The sequence below is a fragment of the Ceratotherium simum genome, chromosome 13, assembly GCF_057802395.1.
Source record: "Ceratotherium simum simum isolate JZ-2026a chromosome 13, ASM5780239v1, whole genome shotgun sequence".
NCBI lineage: Eukaryota > Metazoa > Chordata > Mammalia > Perissodactyla > Rhinocerotidae > Ceratotherium > Ceratotherium simum.
The window spans coordinates 43298550-43317743 of record NC_141912.1 but is presented as its reverse complement, the minus strand read 5'-3'; the positions used below and the strand labels follow the sequence as shown (position 1 = coordinate 43317743).

Here is a 19194-nt window from a genome sequence, read left to right as displayed (position 1 = left end):
ACTTATATCAAAGAGCTCACTGCCTAACTATATCTGATAGACAAAACAAAAAGAATAACTTAACAGTTTTATCACACAAACAAGAGAAAACTTGCCTGTGCTTGAAACCAGTGATAGAGCCTTGACATGGCTTAAATATGGCTATAAACCAACTACACCAACCAACTAACAGGGAGAAACCTCAACCAATCAAGTGGATCACACATATTTAAAAACCATAAAATCAAGCTTATTGTTCTGCTGAAAACTAATTATGAAAAAAAAAAAGATTATGTTCTATCCTAGCTGTATTAAAGTTAATTTGAGGAATAAGAATCAAAACGGTTAAAACTGAGTATGAGCAAATACAAAGGATAAATTGGTTGTACTTACACCATCTCTAAATCTGCTGGCAATTCACTTTCTTTTTCCCAGGTTAATATATCTACTGCATATCGAAACATAACAGTAAAAATGGCATAACTTCTTGCTATCACATCTTCTGATAAATGCACAAGAGGATCCTGAAAGAAAGAACAGGGGAAAAAAAATCAACCACGTTAAACGCACATGAATTCTCCTGTTTCCCAATCTGCCTCTACCCCTTACAATACTACTGCCAAAAGCTGATGATCTTCCAGCTTCAGCTTCTCTTCAGTTTGATCCTATACATTACCTCCCACCAAACCAAGCTTCCTGAACCTTTTTGTTCATAATAATCCCAATTACTGAATCAATTGAACCGAAATATTCAACGGCACTCCAATGCCTATTAAATCTAAAAATTTTAGAATGGCATTCCAGAATCTTTAAAACCTAACATCAAACCATCTTCATAGCTTCATATCCTACCAATGCCCAATTTCCAGAGTAAACAATGGAATGTCATCTAAGGACAAGCAATATTTAGTTTTATAGGTATACAGGAAAGCATGATTTTGAGGATTCTAAAAGGGAGAAGTCAACGAGGCCAGAAAACTGCTCCTTGATGTTCCAAGAACCACTCATTTCTCCACTCTCTCTCAGCAGGGCAAGATGTGTGTACATGTAACACAGAACTTCGCACATTAGGCTTAACAGTGAATAAGTCACTAAATTTCTAGGTTAATGTAAAAAGGAAGTACTATAAACATACATTAAGTGTATCATGGTGTCTTTCAGTCAAGGCTGGCAAAATGTTTTACACAACCTTTAATCAATGCTTTATCTTAGATCTAAACACATTATTTAGCTTAATGGCTAAAGAGTGTTATATTCATTTCTCAAATAAGAAAACCACTATGTTCCAACATCATGGAATGGGAATTAGCACATTCTTGTAAATATACATAAGGATCTAGAACATTTTTGTATATCTTCACCAAAGATAAGCCTAGTGGAACTGATATAAAACAAACAGAGAAGGTAAATAAAAAGAATGGAGGAAAAAGGACAAAGATTCTGAAAGAAGAGATGGGTCAAGGGCTTGAAGAATGTAAGAAAAAGTAAAAAAAGTAAGAAAAAGATTTTTCAAAATCTTATAGCACTTTTTACCTACAACTCTTCTCAATAGACTGCTTTATATGTCTCATCAAAATAATTTTTTTTATCCTACTAGCAAGGTTTACTACTATTTCTCATGGAGACTTTAGAAGTTGTTAACATAGTGAAACCACCCGTACAAAGAAGGAACTAGAATTGGTATCTCTGGGGATTCATAAAACAGTGGGTAATAATAATAATATAAACCTCAAAATAGAAAGTAGAAGCAAAACTCAGTTTTCTTGTTGATACTATCTCACTATTTAGTCATTCCATTTCTTACACTTATGTCCCATAATACAAGACATTTAGAGGACTGAAGAATTACGATAAATAGGATTTATAAGAATTAAATGGTCCTGGGACAGAAACAATTGAGAATCCAAGCCTGTAGTGCCCAAATTCTGTTCTGCAAAATCCCATGGCCTGGTAGAGATGTTTCCTATTTGAATTACACATCAGTTTAAAAATATATAATTATTTATATATGAAAATTTTTTTTTTAATTTTATTATTATTTTTTTTGCTGAGGAAGATTCTCCCTGAGCTAACACCCATTGCCAATCTTCCTCTTTTTTTGCTTGAGAAAGATTGTCCCTGAGCTAACATCTGTGCCAATCTTCCTCTATTGTGTATGGGGCATGCCTCCACAGCATGGCTGATGAGTGGAGTAGGTCCATGCCCGGGAACTGAACTCTGAACCCAGGCCGCCAAAGTGGAGTGCACGGAACTGGTAACCACTCAGCCATGGGGCCGGCCCTCAATTATCTATATTTTTTAAACGGTAATATAAAAATACACTGTAAAATATGTTACATTACATATTGGGGATCACCAACAAGTAATTCTGTTGTTACAGAATTAACTCCATTTGGGGCAGGTCTAGGAATACAGATTCTTCTGCCATCTTTCTACATATGTGTTAACTTCTTGAAAAATGGTCACTGATTAAGAAAGAATTATTACTGCAGTGCAGAGATACTAGGTTGTGCAAGTCTAGTCATATGTACAATGGTAAATTAAATGCTAGGAAAGACCTGCTCAAAGTGCTCTTATCACAGCATAAGTCAGTTGGAATGAGGAAAAAAACAACCATCTTATCCTATGTTGTATTATCAATTATGACTCATAATTGTAATTCTCTGATTACATTTATGTTAGAGAATGCAAGCCTTTGTCAGTGAGTCAACTGTGATTTCCTCTTCTTTCAAACTAGAAGAACGCAGAGCACACTGTGAAAAAGGTTATCTGTGGTTATCTTAGAGGGCAGTGGGAATTATGGAGAACTTTAATCTTTTATGCGACATACTTTTATAATGTTTGAATTTTTAAAATGTAAGCATGTGTTACAATAAAGATTTTAACTGTTGTCATATACAAACAAGATATGAATAAGGATTTTCTCCATACTGCCTGCAATATTGTGATTTATAAGAAATATATATTTGGTCATTCAGACAACCAAAATATATTTCCCATATACTGTATATGTGGTCTGCGTCTATAGTTCCTGGCTCACAGCTCCCAAAACCCTTGGAATTTCTTGTTTATGTTAATGAAGGTGACTTTTGGACCCCACCCAAAGGTGGGGGCTGGTTGCCAGGAGAACCAGCCATGTGATCAGAGGACTGCAACTTTCAGTCCAGGGGAGGAGGGGGATTGAGGTTGAATCAATTGCCAATGGCCAACGACTGAGTCAATCATGACTACTAATGAAGCCTCAATAAAAACCCAAAAGGACAGCTTGTTGGCCCTTTTATGGGAGACTTTTCACACTGGGGAACCAGGATGCTTCCAAGTGCCACCGTTCCGGACCCCAAGATCCACAAAGCCGGAAGCTCCTTTGTTTGGGACCTCACCCTATGTATCTCTTCATCTGGATGTTGATTCGTATCCTTTAATATCCTTTGCAATAAATCAGTAACCCAGTGAGTAAACAGGTTTTTTTGAGTTCTGTGAGCCTTTCTAGCAAATTAATGGAACTTGAGCTGGAGTGGGTGGTGGGAACCTGCAATATGTAGCTGGTCAGTCAGAAGCACCTGAGCTTGAGACTGGCGCCTGAAGTGGAGGGCGGTCTCGTGGGACTGTGCCCTTTACCTGTGGAATCTGATTCTATCTCTGGGTAAATAATGTCAGAATTGAGCTGAATTCTCGGACACCCTGCTGGCATTCAAGAACTGCTTGTCGGAAGCCTCTACACACACGTTGGAATTGGGTCCAGGAATCCTTTTGCACTGCCCAACTAAAACTAGAAATAAACTAGAAACCAAACAGTCATCAAAACAACCTCATTTATTTCATGAATTGACTTCTAACAAGTAAATAAGATACATTTCGACTTATAAAAAATAAATTCATTAATAATACCACTTTTATCTATTTTATTATTGTGATTTTTTAATTAGAACTTTACTTAAAAACAATTCCCCTGCTAAAAATGTTTTTAAAAACCAGCACAGTGCACCATCAAACAGTTCGTTACTGGAGTCTATACTACTTAGGTTTAAAGCCCAGCGCCAGCACTTACTGTGTGGGACACGTTGGGCAAGTTTCTCAGTCTCTAAAACTCAAGCTTCTGCAGTTATAAAATATTGGTAACAGTAGTATTTATCTTCCAGGGCTGTTCTGAGAATTAAATGAGATAAACCAAGTACAGAACTTAGCATAATATTTACTGATTAATAATCACTAATCTGCATTCAAATGAGATGAGAACAGCATTGCTAAGTGAAAATTTCAGATAAAAAAAATCTTCACTGAGGTTGTTCATTCATTTAATATTTGTTACTGAATTAAATTTCATCCCAAAAGGGATTTACAGTAACTTAAGAATATAACCTTAAGTTTTATTTTTTAAAAAGCTTTTATTACATCCAGTGTAATAAAATAGTATTAAAAAATAGATGTACAAAGCAGGAAAAATGAAAATAAAGGTAGGAAGATAAATTGAAGTCAAGATAACATCTGTTTATAAATGCAGATCATATAAATTTCCATACAGCTACGACAGACAGGCTCTGTTTCCCAGAAGCCTCAACAAAAGAAAACACAATCAGTTATCAGGCTCACACCAAGAGAAACATATTTCCTAATGCAGAGACCTAAGAGAAATTCTTATGGTTCACATGAAGATCAACAAAGGAGACACTATATATAGTATATATATAGTATATGGCACTAGGAGAGGTACCATCCCACCAGCCTCCCTACTCACCCCCATGCCCGAAGGCCCATGTGGAAACCTGGTTGGGCATTTATTGTTGTTATAGTGATGGCAGATGCTATTGCCGTTTAATGAGTTGGAATCAGGTATAATAAACACAATGCTTATGACAGTGTATACTTGGGGTCAGCAAACCTTCTGTAAAGAGTCAGCAAGTATTTTAGTTTTTGCAGGCTATAGGGTCTCTGTTGTAGCTACTCAATTTTGCTGTTGTAGCAGAAAAGCAGCTATACAATACATAAACAATTAAGCGTGGCTGTGTTGCAATAAAATTTTATTTATGGACACTGAAATTTGAACTTCACATAATATTCACACGGCACAAAATACTTTTTCCAATTATTTAAAAATATAGGTGGTCGGCCCGGTGGCATAGCAGTTAAGTTCACACATTCTGCTTTGGTGGCCGGGGTTCGCCACTTCGGATCCTGGGTGCGGACCTACTCACTGCTTATCAAGCCATGCTGAGGGGGCATTCCACACAGAAGAAGTAGAAGGACCTACAACTAGGATATACAACTGTGTACTGAGGCTTTTTTTTTTTTTTTTAATTTATTTTTTTCCCCCAAAGCCCCAGTAGATAGTTGTATGTCATAGCTGCACATCCTTCTAGTTACTGTATGTGGGACGCGGCCTCAGCATGGCCGGAGAAGCCGTGCGTCGGTGCGCGCCCGGGATCCGAACCCGGGCCGCCAGCAGTGGAGCGCACGCACTTAACCACTAAGTCACGGGGCCGGCCCTGTACTGAGGCTTTGGGGAGAAAAGGAAAAAGAGAAAGATTGGCAACAGATGTTACTCAGGGCCAATATTCCTAAAAAAAAAAAAGTACTGAAATGTATGTAAAACAGCAGCAGCTACTGAAATGATATAAACGGTAAAATAAATAAATAAAAATATAAAAACCATTCTTAGCTTATGGTGGTGCCAGTAACGGGTTGCAGACAAGATCTGGCCATAGTTTGCTGACGCCCATCCTACACAATGAAGAAATGCCCAACCCCAAGTGCCAAGAGTTAAGAAGACCTGTGGAACTTCTAAACACTATCCCTACACAAGTATATTATCAAGTTTTTCCGAACTTTTTCTTAAGATGCAGGCTAAATGTATAATAAAAAAAATTACGTTCAAAAATAAAAACAATTCTATAACAGACTGAAAAAGTACATCTCTCTTCCATTTCAAGCATAAAATATAGAAAACCTAGAAATATACATGAATTTAGTGAGTGGAGACCAGGTATGCTAAACACAATGCTATCTTTTTAATATCTTATAGTCTCATCCTTGAAGACTTCATTTCTCTTAACTGAATTCTCAAATAGGAATTAAATGACAGAGTCCGGAAGTTTCATTCTCTGTCAAGTTGCTGGAGTATATATTCTCCAGGCAGGACCATATAATTTCAGTCAGGCAGGTAATCTTGCTGGCACCTTCTTAAAATTGAGGAAATTAACCAAAGTTTGCACTATTTGATAGCTATCCCACTAATGTATGAGGATAAAGCCCACAGAGTAACTGCAGGCAGATTCATGATTTTTCTTAGAAAACTATTTTAAGTCTACATTAAAACAAGGATAAAAAGGTACTAGAAGTCCTAAAGTTTTTCTTTTTAAATAATTTATTGAGGTGAAACTGACAGGACACAAAATTAACCATTTTATTTATTTTTTTTATAATTTTATTTATTTATTTATTTTTCCCCCCAAAGCCCCAGTAGATAGTTGTATGTCATAGCTGCACATCCTTCTAGTTGCTGTATATGGGACACGGCCTCAGCATGGCCGGAGAAGCAATGCGTCGGTGCGCGCCCGGGATCTGAACCCGGGCCGCCAGCAGCGGAGCGCACGCACTTAACCGCTAAGCCACGGGGCCGGCCCAAAATTAACCATTTTAAAGTGAACAACTTGGTGGTATTTCCTGCATTCATAACGCTGTACCACTACCACCTCTGTATAGTTCCAAAAACATTTCTATCACTTCCAAGTAAAACCCCTTACCCATTAAGCAGTTTTCTCCCATTCTCCCCTTTCCTTGTCCCTAGCAACCACCAGTCTGTGTTCTGTCTCTACAGATTGATCTATTCTGTATATTTCATATAAATGGAATCATACTTTCCATTTCCACACTTTTTGAGCTTTTGTGTCTGGCTTCTTTCACTCAGCATAATATTCTGAAGGTTCGTCCACGCTGTAGCACATAATTAGTACTTCATTCCTTTTTATGGCTGAGTAATATTATATTGTATGTATAGACCACAATTTGTTTATCCATTCATCCACTGATACACATTTTGGCTGTTTCCACCTTTTGGCTTTTGTGAATGATGCTGCTACGAACACCCATGTGCACATACTTATTTGAATACAGTCATGTGCCACATAACGAAGTTTCGGTCAACAACAGACTGCATGTACAGTGGTGGTCCCATAAGATTAGTACCATATAGCCTAGGTGTGTAGTAGGTTATACCATCTAGGTTTGTGTAAGTACACTCTATGATGTTCGCACAATGATGAAATCATCTAACGATGAGTTTCTCAGAACGTCGATAAGCGACACATGACTACTTATTTTCAATTCTTTTGGAGAATTTTGGAAATTTTGGAAAATAAGAATTTTCAATTCTTTCCACCTATGAGTGGAATTATAGGCTTATATGGCAATTCTATGTTTTAACATTTTGAGGAACAGCCAAACTGTCTTCCACAGCGCTGAATCATTTTGCATTCCCACTAGCAATGTACAAGGGTTCCAATGTCTCTACATCCTTGCCAACACTTAGTTTCCATTTTTTTCGATTACAGCCACCACACTGGGTATGAAGTGGTATCTCCTTGTGATTTTGATTTGTACTTCCCTAATGACTACTGAGGTTGAGCATGTTTTCATGTGTTTGCTGGTATTCTGTATCATCTTTTTTGGAGAAATGTCTATTCAAGTCCTTTGCCTATTTTTAATTGGGTTGTTTGTCTTTTTATTGAATTGTAAGATATATATCCTGGATACCAGACCCTTATTAGATACATGATTTGCAAATATTTTCTTCCATAGTCCTAAAGTTTTATATTAAGCTTTCAATTTTTTTTAAAGCACAATTCTTTTTTTCAAATATATCTTTGCCTTGTATTTTTATGTATGGAAGTCCAATCCAATATTTAAAAAAAATAAAAATGGAGCTGCTTCCATAGAAGTGGAGAAATCTGAAACCCTGACCACTTGGTGTCTCTCTGCAGCAAATCCTAGAACACCTGCACAAAGCAAATGAAACACAAACAAAATATGTTTTCCATTGCATCAAATCATTCTGCACAAATTTTGATCTGTCCACAACACAGCAGAATACAATCTAAAAGACACTGTCTTACACCATAAAGTCTTGGTCATTCTGTTAAAATATTTGAGACCTGTAAGGTATGTGTACCAGGAAGGACTATTAATGTCCAATTGCCTCAAATCTTTATCAGATCTACCAACAATGCAGTAGTACTTTGAATGTACCCACCTCTCTGCCATTTAAAAACAAAATCTGAAATAAGGATCTCGAATCAAACACCAAATTGTCACAAACAGCAGCAGAGATCCAAGTATTTATTTACTGTGAGTCCACTATATCATTATAAGTATTACTTAGAGAAAAATAATACAGGATCAACAATAATTTTAAAAGGCACATATTCACACCTGGAGTGAGTACAATTTGTACTGAGCTGTGCCACATATCCAATGACATTTATTTACCAGGAGATGATGTTTAGGATTGGCTGCCATGTATGGCTCTAGAAGAGAAAGGTATCTGGCCTACAAAGTTTTAGTCACTACAGAAATCAACTAAATTAACTGGTCTACACAAATAGGAAAAATAATCCCTTCAATAATAAACGAGGACTTAAAAAAACCTCATATACGCTTAAAATAAAACAAAATCTCAAACAAATAAGTCCAAATTAAACTAAATTTCCAGAACTTCAAGTGTGTACTACTAGCAATGGCATGGCATCCATAAAACACAAAGAACTTTCAAAGTATACTTGGTCATTGTTAACAGTGACAGGCCTATTTTGCTTATCAATTTCTCGTATTATATCCTAATTTCTATGTCTGAAAATAATTCAAACTCATGGCTAAAATAGTAGTTCCTTAAAAACAACTTTGTGAAAACGTTTTTACCTCTTCTTCCTCAATTTCAGAGGTGTTAAGTTCATGTTTTTGACAGTAAGGACCCTCTTTCCAAGCTTCAGTATCACCACAGTCACAGAAACCTCCACCTCCTGATGTTGTCATCTTGAAAAAAAATTGTAAAGTATCTTGTCAATAAGTATTTACGGAGGGCTATCAGATTATAAATAAGAATATCAAGCACTAAGGAAATAACATTGCTAAAGTGTTTAATTTCTTTGGAGGGATAAAATTAAATAAAATGTCAAACCTCTCAATGTAAAACAAAGCTTTTTTAAAAATAAGCCTATTGGCTAATTTAAGTGATTTCAAAATAAAATAAGCTGCTTTGTAGTGTCTAGTAAACTACAGATATTTTAAAGAGGTAAAATACATCCACCTACAAGGCTTCCTTAATTAGGAAAATCACGAAGGTTTTTCTGCTGGGTTTTGGCTAAATTGGTATAATGCTGGTATCTATGCTACCAGGTTACAGTGCTAATATAACAGATTCAAGAGTCATAAAGATCCCTACAGCTGCTGTCCCCTAGGCAAGTCTAACAAGAGTCCTGCAGCTGCATTAGAGAAAGTGACCAAGAAAAACTATAGAAACAGTTTATTTTTCTTTTCTAACACTCTCTAAATAGCATTCTTTGAAAAGGAAAGCAGCTTCGGAAATACAAAAGTGGACCGTATGGTCATAAATACTTTTCACCACCTGCGGAGTTAAAGAATTATTCATACTTCCTTTTTTTTTTAAAGATTTTATTTATTTATTTATTTTCCCCCCAAAGCCCCAGTAGATTGTGGTATGTCATAGCTGCACATCCTTCTAGTTGCTGTATGTGGGACGCGGCCTCAGCATGGCCGGAGAAGCGGTGCGTCAGTGCGCGCCCGGGATCCGAACCCGGGCCGCCAGCAGCGGAACACGCGCACTTAACCGCTAAGCCACGGGGCCGGCCCTATACTTCCTTAAGATACGGCAATGATTCAAGGAATCTGGCAAGACAGAACCTATCATTTAATAATTGGTACACTGAAAATTCTGCTTTTTAAAAATACTGTGTGAGAGAGTTTAGCAATGGGTATTAGATGCAAATTTTAAAGTTAGCCCTACTATATTTTGCCCACAGAAAGTATTTGCGTGTGTTCTATATCACAATATTATTAATGTAAATCCACAAATGACAGTTATTCCCAGGGGCTGCAAAGATATATGCCAAGAAACATGGGCAGGCAGCCTATTGCTTTTATGCTTGTTCTGGTCACCAAAGGTAAGTAGAACAGCTCAAAGGAAACTGGGATTTTCTTATTGATTTATGAAAACAAAGAGAACATACAAAAATACCCGAGTCCAATTTTGTAGCTGTTTTAGTCCATTAATATCACTGTTATTATTATTAATTTATTTTATGTTTTAGTCCATTATTATCAATACTTGGGTAGAGGGCACAAAAACAAACAGGTGGAAAAGTCCTGAACCAACAGGGCTCCTGAATTAATAAGAAGATTGCAATATTCCTTATCTACCATTTTATTTGAGATTAGGGTAAAAAGTTCTAGCTACTAACAGTTCCCTAATTTCTGAATGTTCAATTTCCAGTAGAGGAACCAGGACAGGCTTAGCAATAATCTGTCTGTGCCTGTATCCCTGACTTAAAAAGCAAACATACCTGATTTTTAGAAAAGTACTGACTGCATTACAGCAGTAAAAAAATAATAAAATTGGGGGGCCATCCTGGTGGCGTAGTGGTTAAGTTCACACGCTCCACTTCCACAGCCCAGGGTTCGCAGGTTGGATCCCGGGCATGGACCTATGCACCACTTACCAAGCCATGCTGTGGCAGGCGTCCCACATATAATGTAGAGGAAGATGGCCACCGATGTTAGCGCAGGGCCAATCTTCCTCAGCAAAAAAGAGGAGGATTGGCAACAGATGTTCGCTCAGGGTTAATCTTCCTCACACACACAAATAATAATAATAAACTTGGTGGGTCTTATGTTCTGGAGTTGGGCCTTCTTCTACATTGTAGTAAATGCCTCTTAAATATCAAGAAATGACAAATCTTCTGTAGAAGATGACCAATAGATAGAGCATTTCTTAACTGTATAATCCTGTCACTTTCCTTACTCATTTTCTCACACATCCTCCCTTCTGAACCTCCCTCACACTTTTAACTCTCAGCTTTATCTTCTAATTTTTCATAACCCTCTTGGTAAGCATTGAATTATGAAGATAATAAATATTATAAAAAATGGGAAACCAACTAGTTGAAAACCAACATGCGGGAGCTGATAATATGTGTTGTCTTTCTTAAACCATGTGTTCCAAGAAGTCTGGATTCATAACTCATTTCTATACTGCCATCATAGGTTTAATGGTGTTTAAATAACACAATTCTTAAATCACTCTCCCCCATTTTGGTGTTAAATTTTGGAATTTTAAAAAGGCAGAAAAGTATCTAGTATAAAATTCAATATTGGGTATAGTTATTATCTGGACATTACTAACCCTATATCGATGGTCTCTGTGAATACTTCCCAAAAAGCACTCCATGCATAAAACACAAGTTGGATCAACTGCACAGTCTCTGTAAAGTTAAAGGGAAAAAAAAAAAAAAATCAGAGTGTCATAAAATAACTGTATATTTCACAACATAATATTTCAAATTGGAATCCATCCTAGAAGAGCCAGAACAGTCAAGTGCCTTGCTGTTAGAAGGAAGGAAATATTATTCCCAAGGATCTGTAAGATTTTTGATCAGTGAAGTCAGCTTAAGAACCTGCTTCTCATACTGGATGTGTACTTGGGAGTCTTTGAAGGCATATTATTACTAGAATGGTACTTTCCCCCAAAGATTTGGGGATTTTATATTTTATAAAGGTATTTAATATAGATTTTAAATTAAAACACACAGACGTATATGTAATAGATTTAAAATTTTATGACTTCTTAAGATATATCTTGAGATTTCAAATAACTTCCTCCAAACAGGTGTTTCAGGCCAAGGGTCTTCAAAGTGGTACATACGTATGTACCCCCCAGAAAGGCAAGATGTCTAACTAGGACACAAGTAGCCATTAGAACTTGTATTTGTATTTACACTTTAACTAATTTAAAAGGGAAATGAAACATTCTTAAGTGTTCAATATACAGATTGACATGGGTCTCCTCACTTGGTCTGTATGTCTGATGATCACATAACACATATGGTTCATAAGATATCCTGATGGGAGAGTACAAGTTCCAATAGGTGGAGGGGTTGACAGCGGTGCCCTCAGTTGTTTCATCTGCTTTCATCAAACTGCCAGTTAGATACATTTATAGATCATATCTTAAATAAAAGAATCTCTAAAACTCCATGCAATGAGATGGGGAGTCATGAAAATGTTTAAATTTCCCCTTATCCTCATTCTTGTTTCCTCAGAGGCAACCACTCTACTGTGCTTCTTGTGTGTCCTTTTATTTTATATATTCTTGCAGAATGTTTTTGAGTGCATGTATTTTTAATGTATGCAAATCTTTCTGTGTTATATATCTTATTCTGTTCTTTACTTTTTCAATTTGGTAACATGATCCATTCATTTTGTATGGGTGCATCTCATTTGCTGTTTCTAATCGCTATAATGTGCCACGACATGTATCCAAAACGTTTCATCTCTCTACTATCCCTGCGCTGGACACCTGGATTACTTCCAATACCTTTCTACCACAAGTAATGCTGCAATGAACATCCCTGTAAATGTTCTCTTATGGACCTGCTTGAGACTTTCTTTGGCATATAAACTCAAGAGCAGAATTGTTGAATTACGTACATGCAAAGTTCTTATTCTGAGTGCCATGCTACTGTCCAGAGTGGCTACATATCCCCCAACAGTGTGTAAGGATTTTTAGTCCTGCATCTTCATCAGCACTTAGTTTTATCTAGTTTTCTAATATGTGCCACCTTGACATATAAAAAATGATATCTTTCTGTTTTAATTTGCATTTCCCTGAGTGCTAATAAGTTTGAGCAACTCTTCACATGCTTACTGCTTTTTGGGGTTTCCTTTTCTATAAATTTCCCTTTTATATCCTTTGCCCATTTTTCTGCTGGGATTGCTTTCTTTATCTTATTTGCAGGAGTTCCCTGTATAATCTAGTCTAGATGTTATTAATCACTTGACAGTATTAAACATTGCAAATATTGTCTTCCATTTGTCACTTGTGTATTAATTTTGCCCATGGGGTCCTTTGTTGAATAAAACTCCCTATTTTGATTCAACTAAATTTATACACACACACACAGACACACACACACACACACAATTGGTTTTGTGCTTTGAGGTTTTAAGAAGTTCTTTCCCCAACCCCACAAAAATATTTTTCATTCTCTTCTATTAAGCTTTTGGTTTTAATTTCCACATTTAGGTGTTTAATCCATCTGAAGCCTATCTTTGTATATGATGTAGAACAGAGATACAGTTTTCTCTCTCTCTTTTTTTTTTTTGGTGAGGAAGATTGGCCCTGAGCTAACACCTGTGCCTATCTTCCTCTATTTTGTATGTGGGACGCTGCCACAGCATGGCTTGATGAGCAGTGTGCAGGTCTGCACCTGGGATTCGAACCCTTGAACCCGGGCCGCCGAAGGGGAACGTGCCAAACTTAACCACTACACCACCGGGCCGGTCCCAGAGATACAGTTTTACTTCATACATAATGAGGTACTGTTTTTCCCAACATTATCTACTAAACAATCTAACTTTTACCTATTAATTGTGGTGTCACCTTTATAATATATTAGAGTTCCCACATATCCTTGGGTCTCTGTCTAAGCTCTCTAATAGGTGTGAATGATCTATTTGTTCATTCTTATACCACACCACACTTTATTACTATGACTTAGTGGTATGTCTTAATATCTGGTAGGGTAAGTTCCTGTTTATTCTCCTCTTTAAGGTGGACTTAGCTATTTGCAAACTTATTTATTCTTCCACATATCATTTAGGACAAGTCGATGGAGTGCCTCAAAAATATCCAGCTAAAAACTTGACAGAAATTACTTGGAATTTATTGATAAACTTCAGGAGTAATAACATTCTTTTTTATTTTTAATTTATTTATTTTGCCTTATTTTATTTATTTATTTTGTGTGTGTTTGAGGAAGACCAGCCCTGAGCTAACATCTGCCAATCCTCCTCTTTTTGCTGAGGAACACTGGCCCTGGGCTAACATCCATGCCCATCTTCCTCTACTTTACATGGGATGCTGCCACAGCATGGCTTGACAAGCGTGCGTTGGTGCACGCTCAGGATCCAAACCGGCGAACCCCGGGCCGCCGCAGCAGAGTGCGCGCACTTAACAGCCTGCGCCACCGGCCGGCCCCTGGAGTAATAACATTCTTATAAGAGTAAATTGTCATGTCCATGATTATTTCATGTGTCTCGTATTGACATTTTAAAGTTTTCTTCATATGAGTCCGTTGTATTCTTGATTAGATTAATATCTAGGTATTTACAGGTTTTGTTTTAACCATACATATCTTTTTTTAAATTTCATTTTCTAATTGGTTAAGGATGATGAAAAAAAATAGTGCTGATTTTTAGTCTCTTGATGAACTCAAAGTAGCTGTAATAGTCTGTTGATTCATTTTGTTTTTTTCCCCAGAGTAAATGAGTATACGGTCTGTACATAATGACAATTTTATCTTTTTCCTTACAACATTTACACCTTTTATTTATTCTTCTTCCCTTACACTGTTGACCAGGACCTTCAGTAGTATGTTAAATAGTAACAGTAATAGTAGGCATCTTTGTCTTGCTTTAGATATTAAAGTAAACATATCTAAAGGTTCTCTGTTACATATTATGTTCACCGTAGATTTACAAGTAAGTGCCCTTGTAGGAAGAATCAAGCGTTTATCTTGCCTTTCCTATATAAACTGTACCTCAGAGTAATCAAAGGATTGATGAGAAACTGCGTTTCTTTTATAGAAGACTAGCTAATAAAGGAAGAAGAAATGATAAGTTAGAATATCATCATTTTGCTACCCCCAATGAAATGACGTAGGCAGCAAGCATCAGTGACTGCTAAAACATAAAAAGGCTAATGGAGACCTTTAGAAGGGTTGCATCTGCCAGGTACCTAAACCCACTGATCAATCTTAACAAAACAAAAGCACCCAAGCATCATGTGCCTCTTGATATGAAGAATTAAGAAGGTACACATCAATAATTATGAAGTTATTATTTCCCCTCCCACACACTCCACATAACAGAATTTAGTCAAGCCTAACTACCTGTTCAGAGGAACTACAGGGAATAAAGAAACACGTTAAGCAACACCATGAAGACACAATCAGCCAAACCTAGAATGTGGAAAATTCCATAGGACAAATGACATGGTTCCTTAGTAACATAAATGGGGGGAAAAAAAAGAAAAGAAAGAGGGAGCTATTATAGATTAAAAGAAAAATGAGGAATAACAGCCAAATACAATGTGTAAACTTTGAATCCACATTTATGAGTCAACCTGGACAATTTCAATTCTGGCTAGATATTAGATAATATTAAGGAATTAGTGTTAATTTTTTAGCATGTTAACAGTTGTAGAGAAAAAAACTACGTATCAACTATTGATAAAAGGCATACTGTCAAATTTGCTTCAAAATAATCTGGTAGGGCAGGAAAAAAGAGCGTGTGTGTGTTTTAATCACACAGATTAAAAACAGTTGCCATATACTGGTAATTGCTGAAGCTGAAGTAATGAGTACACGTCAGGTCTATTATATCATTCACCCTACTTTTATGATGTTTGAAAATGTCCATAAAGTTTCTAAAACTCCAATACACAGATACTCACATAAAATTCCCTTATATATACTTGGTCTGCTAAGAATTTATATCATAAGCAATTACTGAAATTTATAAAATGCTTTTCTGAGTCAAATCAGAAAACCATATTTTTCTTCTGTCAACTATTAAAATGGTGAATTACATTAATAATTGTTTTATTTTATTTATTTATTTATTTATTTTTCCCCCCAAAGCCCCAGTAGATAATTGTATGTCATAGCTGCACATCCTTCTAGTTGCTGCATGTGGGACGCAGCCTCAGCATAGCCGGAGAAGCGGTGCATCAGTGCGCGCCCGGGATCCGAACCCAGGCCGCCAGCAGCAGAGCGCATGCACTTAACCGCCAAGCCACGGGGCCGGCCCAATAATTGTTTTAAAGATGAACTATCTTTGGATTCCTGAACTGAACTCTATTTGCTCATGATGCATCACTCTTTTAGTATATTCTTGAATTCAGACAGCTAATATTTTATTTAGGATCCTTTCATCTACATTAATAAAGGGAAATGGCTTTATAATGTCTCCTCTAGAATTTATCAGGGTTTGAAATCAAGATTATACTTGGCAGTTTTCACTTTCTCCATTTTCTGTAGTAACTCGTAAGAAAGGAATTAATTCCTTCAAAATTTAGAACTCATCTATACAGTCATCCAGATATGGGATTTTGGGGAGGGAAGATCTTTGATTACCACTCCACCACTCCAATATTTTTCATACTGTATTCAAGTTGCTTATCATTTTTCCACGAATTTATCCATGTCATCTAAGTTTTCAAATTTTTTAGAATTTACTTGTTCATAATTCTCATATCTCAGAGGTTGCCAAACTTTCTTGGCTCATGGCATCTCCAGTGTCTCAACAGTTTTTTTCAGGGCACCCCCAGATCAAAAGAAACTGTTAACCGTTCTGTGTACTAGATAGTTAGGCTCAAACAACTTAGTAGCACTGCACGATATCTCAAATCTTAGATCAGAGTGGACATTGCCACCTTCTTTCCTCTTCCACAAGGTATTTGCTTTTTTTTTGTGAGGAAGATCAGCTCTGAGCTAACATCTATCCCAATCCTCCTCTTTTTGCTGAGAAAGACTGGCCCTGGGCTAACATCTGTGCCCATCTTCCTCCACTTTATATGGGACGCAGCATGGCCCGACAAGCGGTGAATCGGTGCCCGCCCGGGATCCCAACCCGGACTGCCAGCAGCAGAGCACGCGCACTTAACCGCTGTGCCACGGGGCCAGCCCCAGTATTTGCTTTTTAATCACAGTAACACAGAGGACCCAGCTTCTCAAGATATGATGTCATCAAAAGGAATGCAGTGAGTATACATCTCAATTTTCATTTTGAATTCTATGTACTTGCATCTTCTCTTTTTCTTATTCAGTCTTGCCAGAAAATTGGCTTAATTCCAAAGAGTCAGTATCTCAACTTTTCACTCTTGTTTCATTTTCTGACCTGTTTATTTCCTTTCTTTTTCCTTTGAATGTGCTCAATTATTCTTTTTCTAACTTCTTGAACTGTTCATCTTGTTTATTTTTATATTTACTTTTTATTTTTGAAATAATTTTACTTACAGAAAAGGTGCAAAACTAATAGAGTTCCTTTATATCCTTACCAAGCTTTCCCCAATGTTAACCATAGTAAGAGGAAATTAACATCGGCACAAGATAAACTACAGACCTTATTCAAATATCGTCAATTTCCTCACTAAGGTCCTTTTTTCTCTTCCAGGATCCAATACAGGATCCCACATTGCATTAGGTGTCACGTATCCTTAGTCTCCCCCAATGTGTGACAGTTCCTCAGTCTTTTCCTGACTTTCATCACCACAACCCTTTTGAAGGTACTAGTCAGTTATTTTGTAGATGTCCCAATTTGGATTTGTTTGATGTTTTCATGATTAGAATGAGTTACGCATTTTTGGCAGATTACCAGAGAAGTGATGCTATATCCTTCTCCGTGCGTTGTAACGGGGGCACATGATGCTGATTTGATACGTCTTATTACTGGTAATATTAACTTGGCTCACTTCATTAAGACGATGTCTGCCAGGTTTCCTTGCTGTAAAGTTGCTAATGTTCCTTTTGTAATTAAATATATTTGGGGAGACACTTTGTGACTATGCAATATCCTATTTCTCCTCAGACTTTCATCCACTAGTTTTAGCATTCACCAGTGGATCTTGCCTACAATTATTACTGTGTTATTTGCCTAATGGTGATTTTCTATTTACCTCATTCCTGTTTTATTTATTAATTGGAACTCTTCAGTATGGGAAAGCTACTGAAAACATTCCTTCCCCCTCATTTATTTGTTCAAATATTTGGCTATATCAACATGGACTCATGGATACTTATTTATTCTACAGGTTATAATTTAATACTATCATTTATTTTATTGCTTAAATTGTTTTAGCTGTGGCCATTGGGAGCTCTTTCAAGTTGGCTCCAGTGTCTTTTCAAAATGCTCCCTCCTTTTTGAGCACTTTCTTACCGTCTGGTAACACAAGATGTTCCAGGCTTATTTTATATTTTCCCTGTCCCAGCCCTGGAATCAATAATTTCTCTCTGGAGCCCTGATTCCTTTCACTGGACAACAGTACTTAGAAACCAATTTTTAAACTTTCTTTTTTCTTGGCAAATACAGTAGTCCCCCCTTATCTGCAGGGGATACGTTTCAAGACCCCCAGCGGATAGCTGAAACGGCAGATTGTACCAAATTCTATGCCGAATCTGACACCGAGACAGTCAATCTGATAACCAAGAGGGCTACTTAGGGACTAATGGGCGGTAGCGTATACAGCATGGATATGCTGGACAAAGGGATAATTCACGCTCCGATCGGGACAGTGCGAGATTTCATCACGTTACTCAGAACAGTGTGCAATTTAAAACTTATGAACTGTTTATTTCTGGAATTTTCCATTGAATATTTTTAGACTGTGGGTGACCATGCGTAACTGAAACCATGGATAAGGGAGGACTACTGAATTTTAAAGGTCTATATTTCCTTCTAAATACTCAGTTAAAAAAAAATGTTTTTATTATTCAGTTCTGTTTCTAAATTTCCGCAGTGATTTTCTTTAACAATGTCAGCAATGCTAGTTTCCAAACATAAAATTTATTTAACCTACACTTTTGTTGTTCCCAATTTTATTGCATTAAAGATAGTGGGAGGGGCTGGCCCTGTGGCTTAGCGGTTAAGTGCGCGCGCTCCGCTACTGGCGGCCCGGGTTCGGATCTGGGGAGCACACTGACGCACCGCTTCTCTGGCCATGCTGAGGCCACGTCCCACATACAGCAACTAGAAGGATGTGCAACTATGACATACAACTATTACTGGGGCTATGGGGGGAAAAAAAGGAGGACTGGCAACAGATGTTAGCTCCGAGCCGGTCTTCCTCAGCAAAAAGAGGAGGATTAGCATGGATGTTAGCTCAGGGCTGATCTTCCTCACAAAAAAAAAAAAAAAAAAAGTGGGAGAACA

The 19194-nt window shown here is 37.1% G+C and overlaps 1 protein-coding gene across 6 annotated transcripts in view; it reads right to left on the bottom strand.

Annotated features, from left to right (window-relative positions):
• The window catches only part of UBR2 (ubiquitin protein ligase E3 component n-recognin 2), a 114559-nt gene that overhangs the window by 70437 nt on the left and 24928 nt on the right, over window positions 1-19194 (bottom strand). For 4 of the 6 annotated variants that reach the window (XR_015554133.1, XM_004424146.3, XM_014782707.2 and 1 more), the window contains exons 3-5: window positions 11390-11468; window positions 8890-9003; window positions 373-503 (exon numbers count right to left, since the gene is read on the bottom strand). Coding sequence is in view for 5 of the 6 variants with exons in the window: in XM_004424146.3 (XP_004424203.1) it covers window positions 373-503; window positions 8890-9003; window positions 11390-11468 (324 nt within the window). In the remaining variant the exon portion in view is untranslated. The remainder of the gene's footprint in view (window positions 1-372; window positions 504-8889; window positions 9004-11389; window positions 11469-19194) is intronic. The other 2 variants (XM_087438600.1, XM_087438601.1) reach the window with 2 other exon arrangements.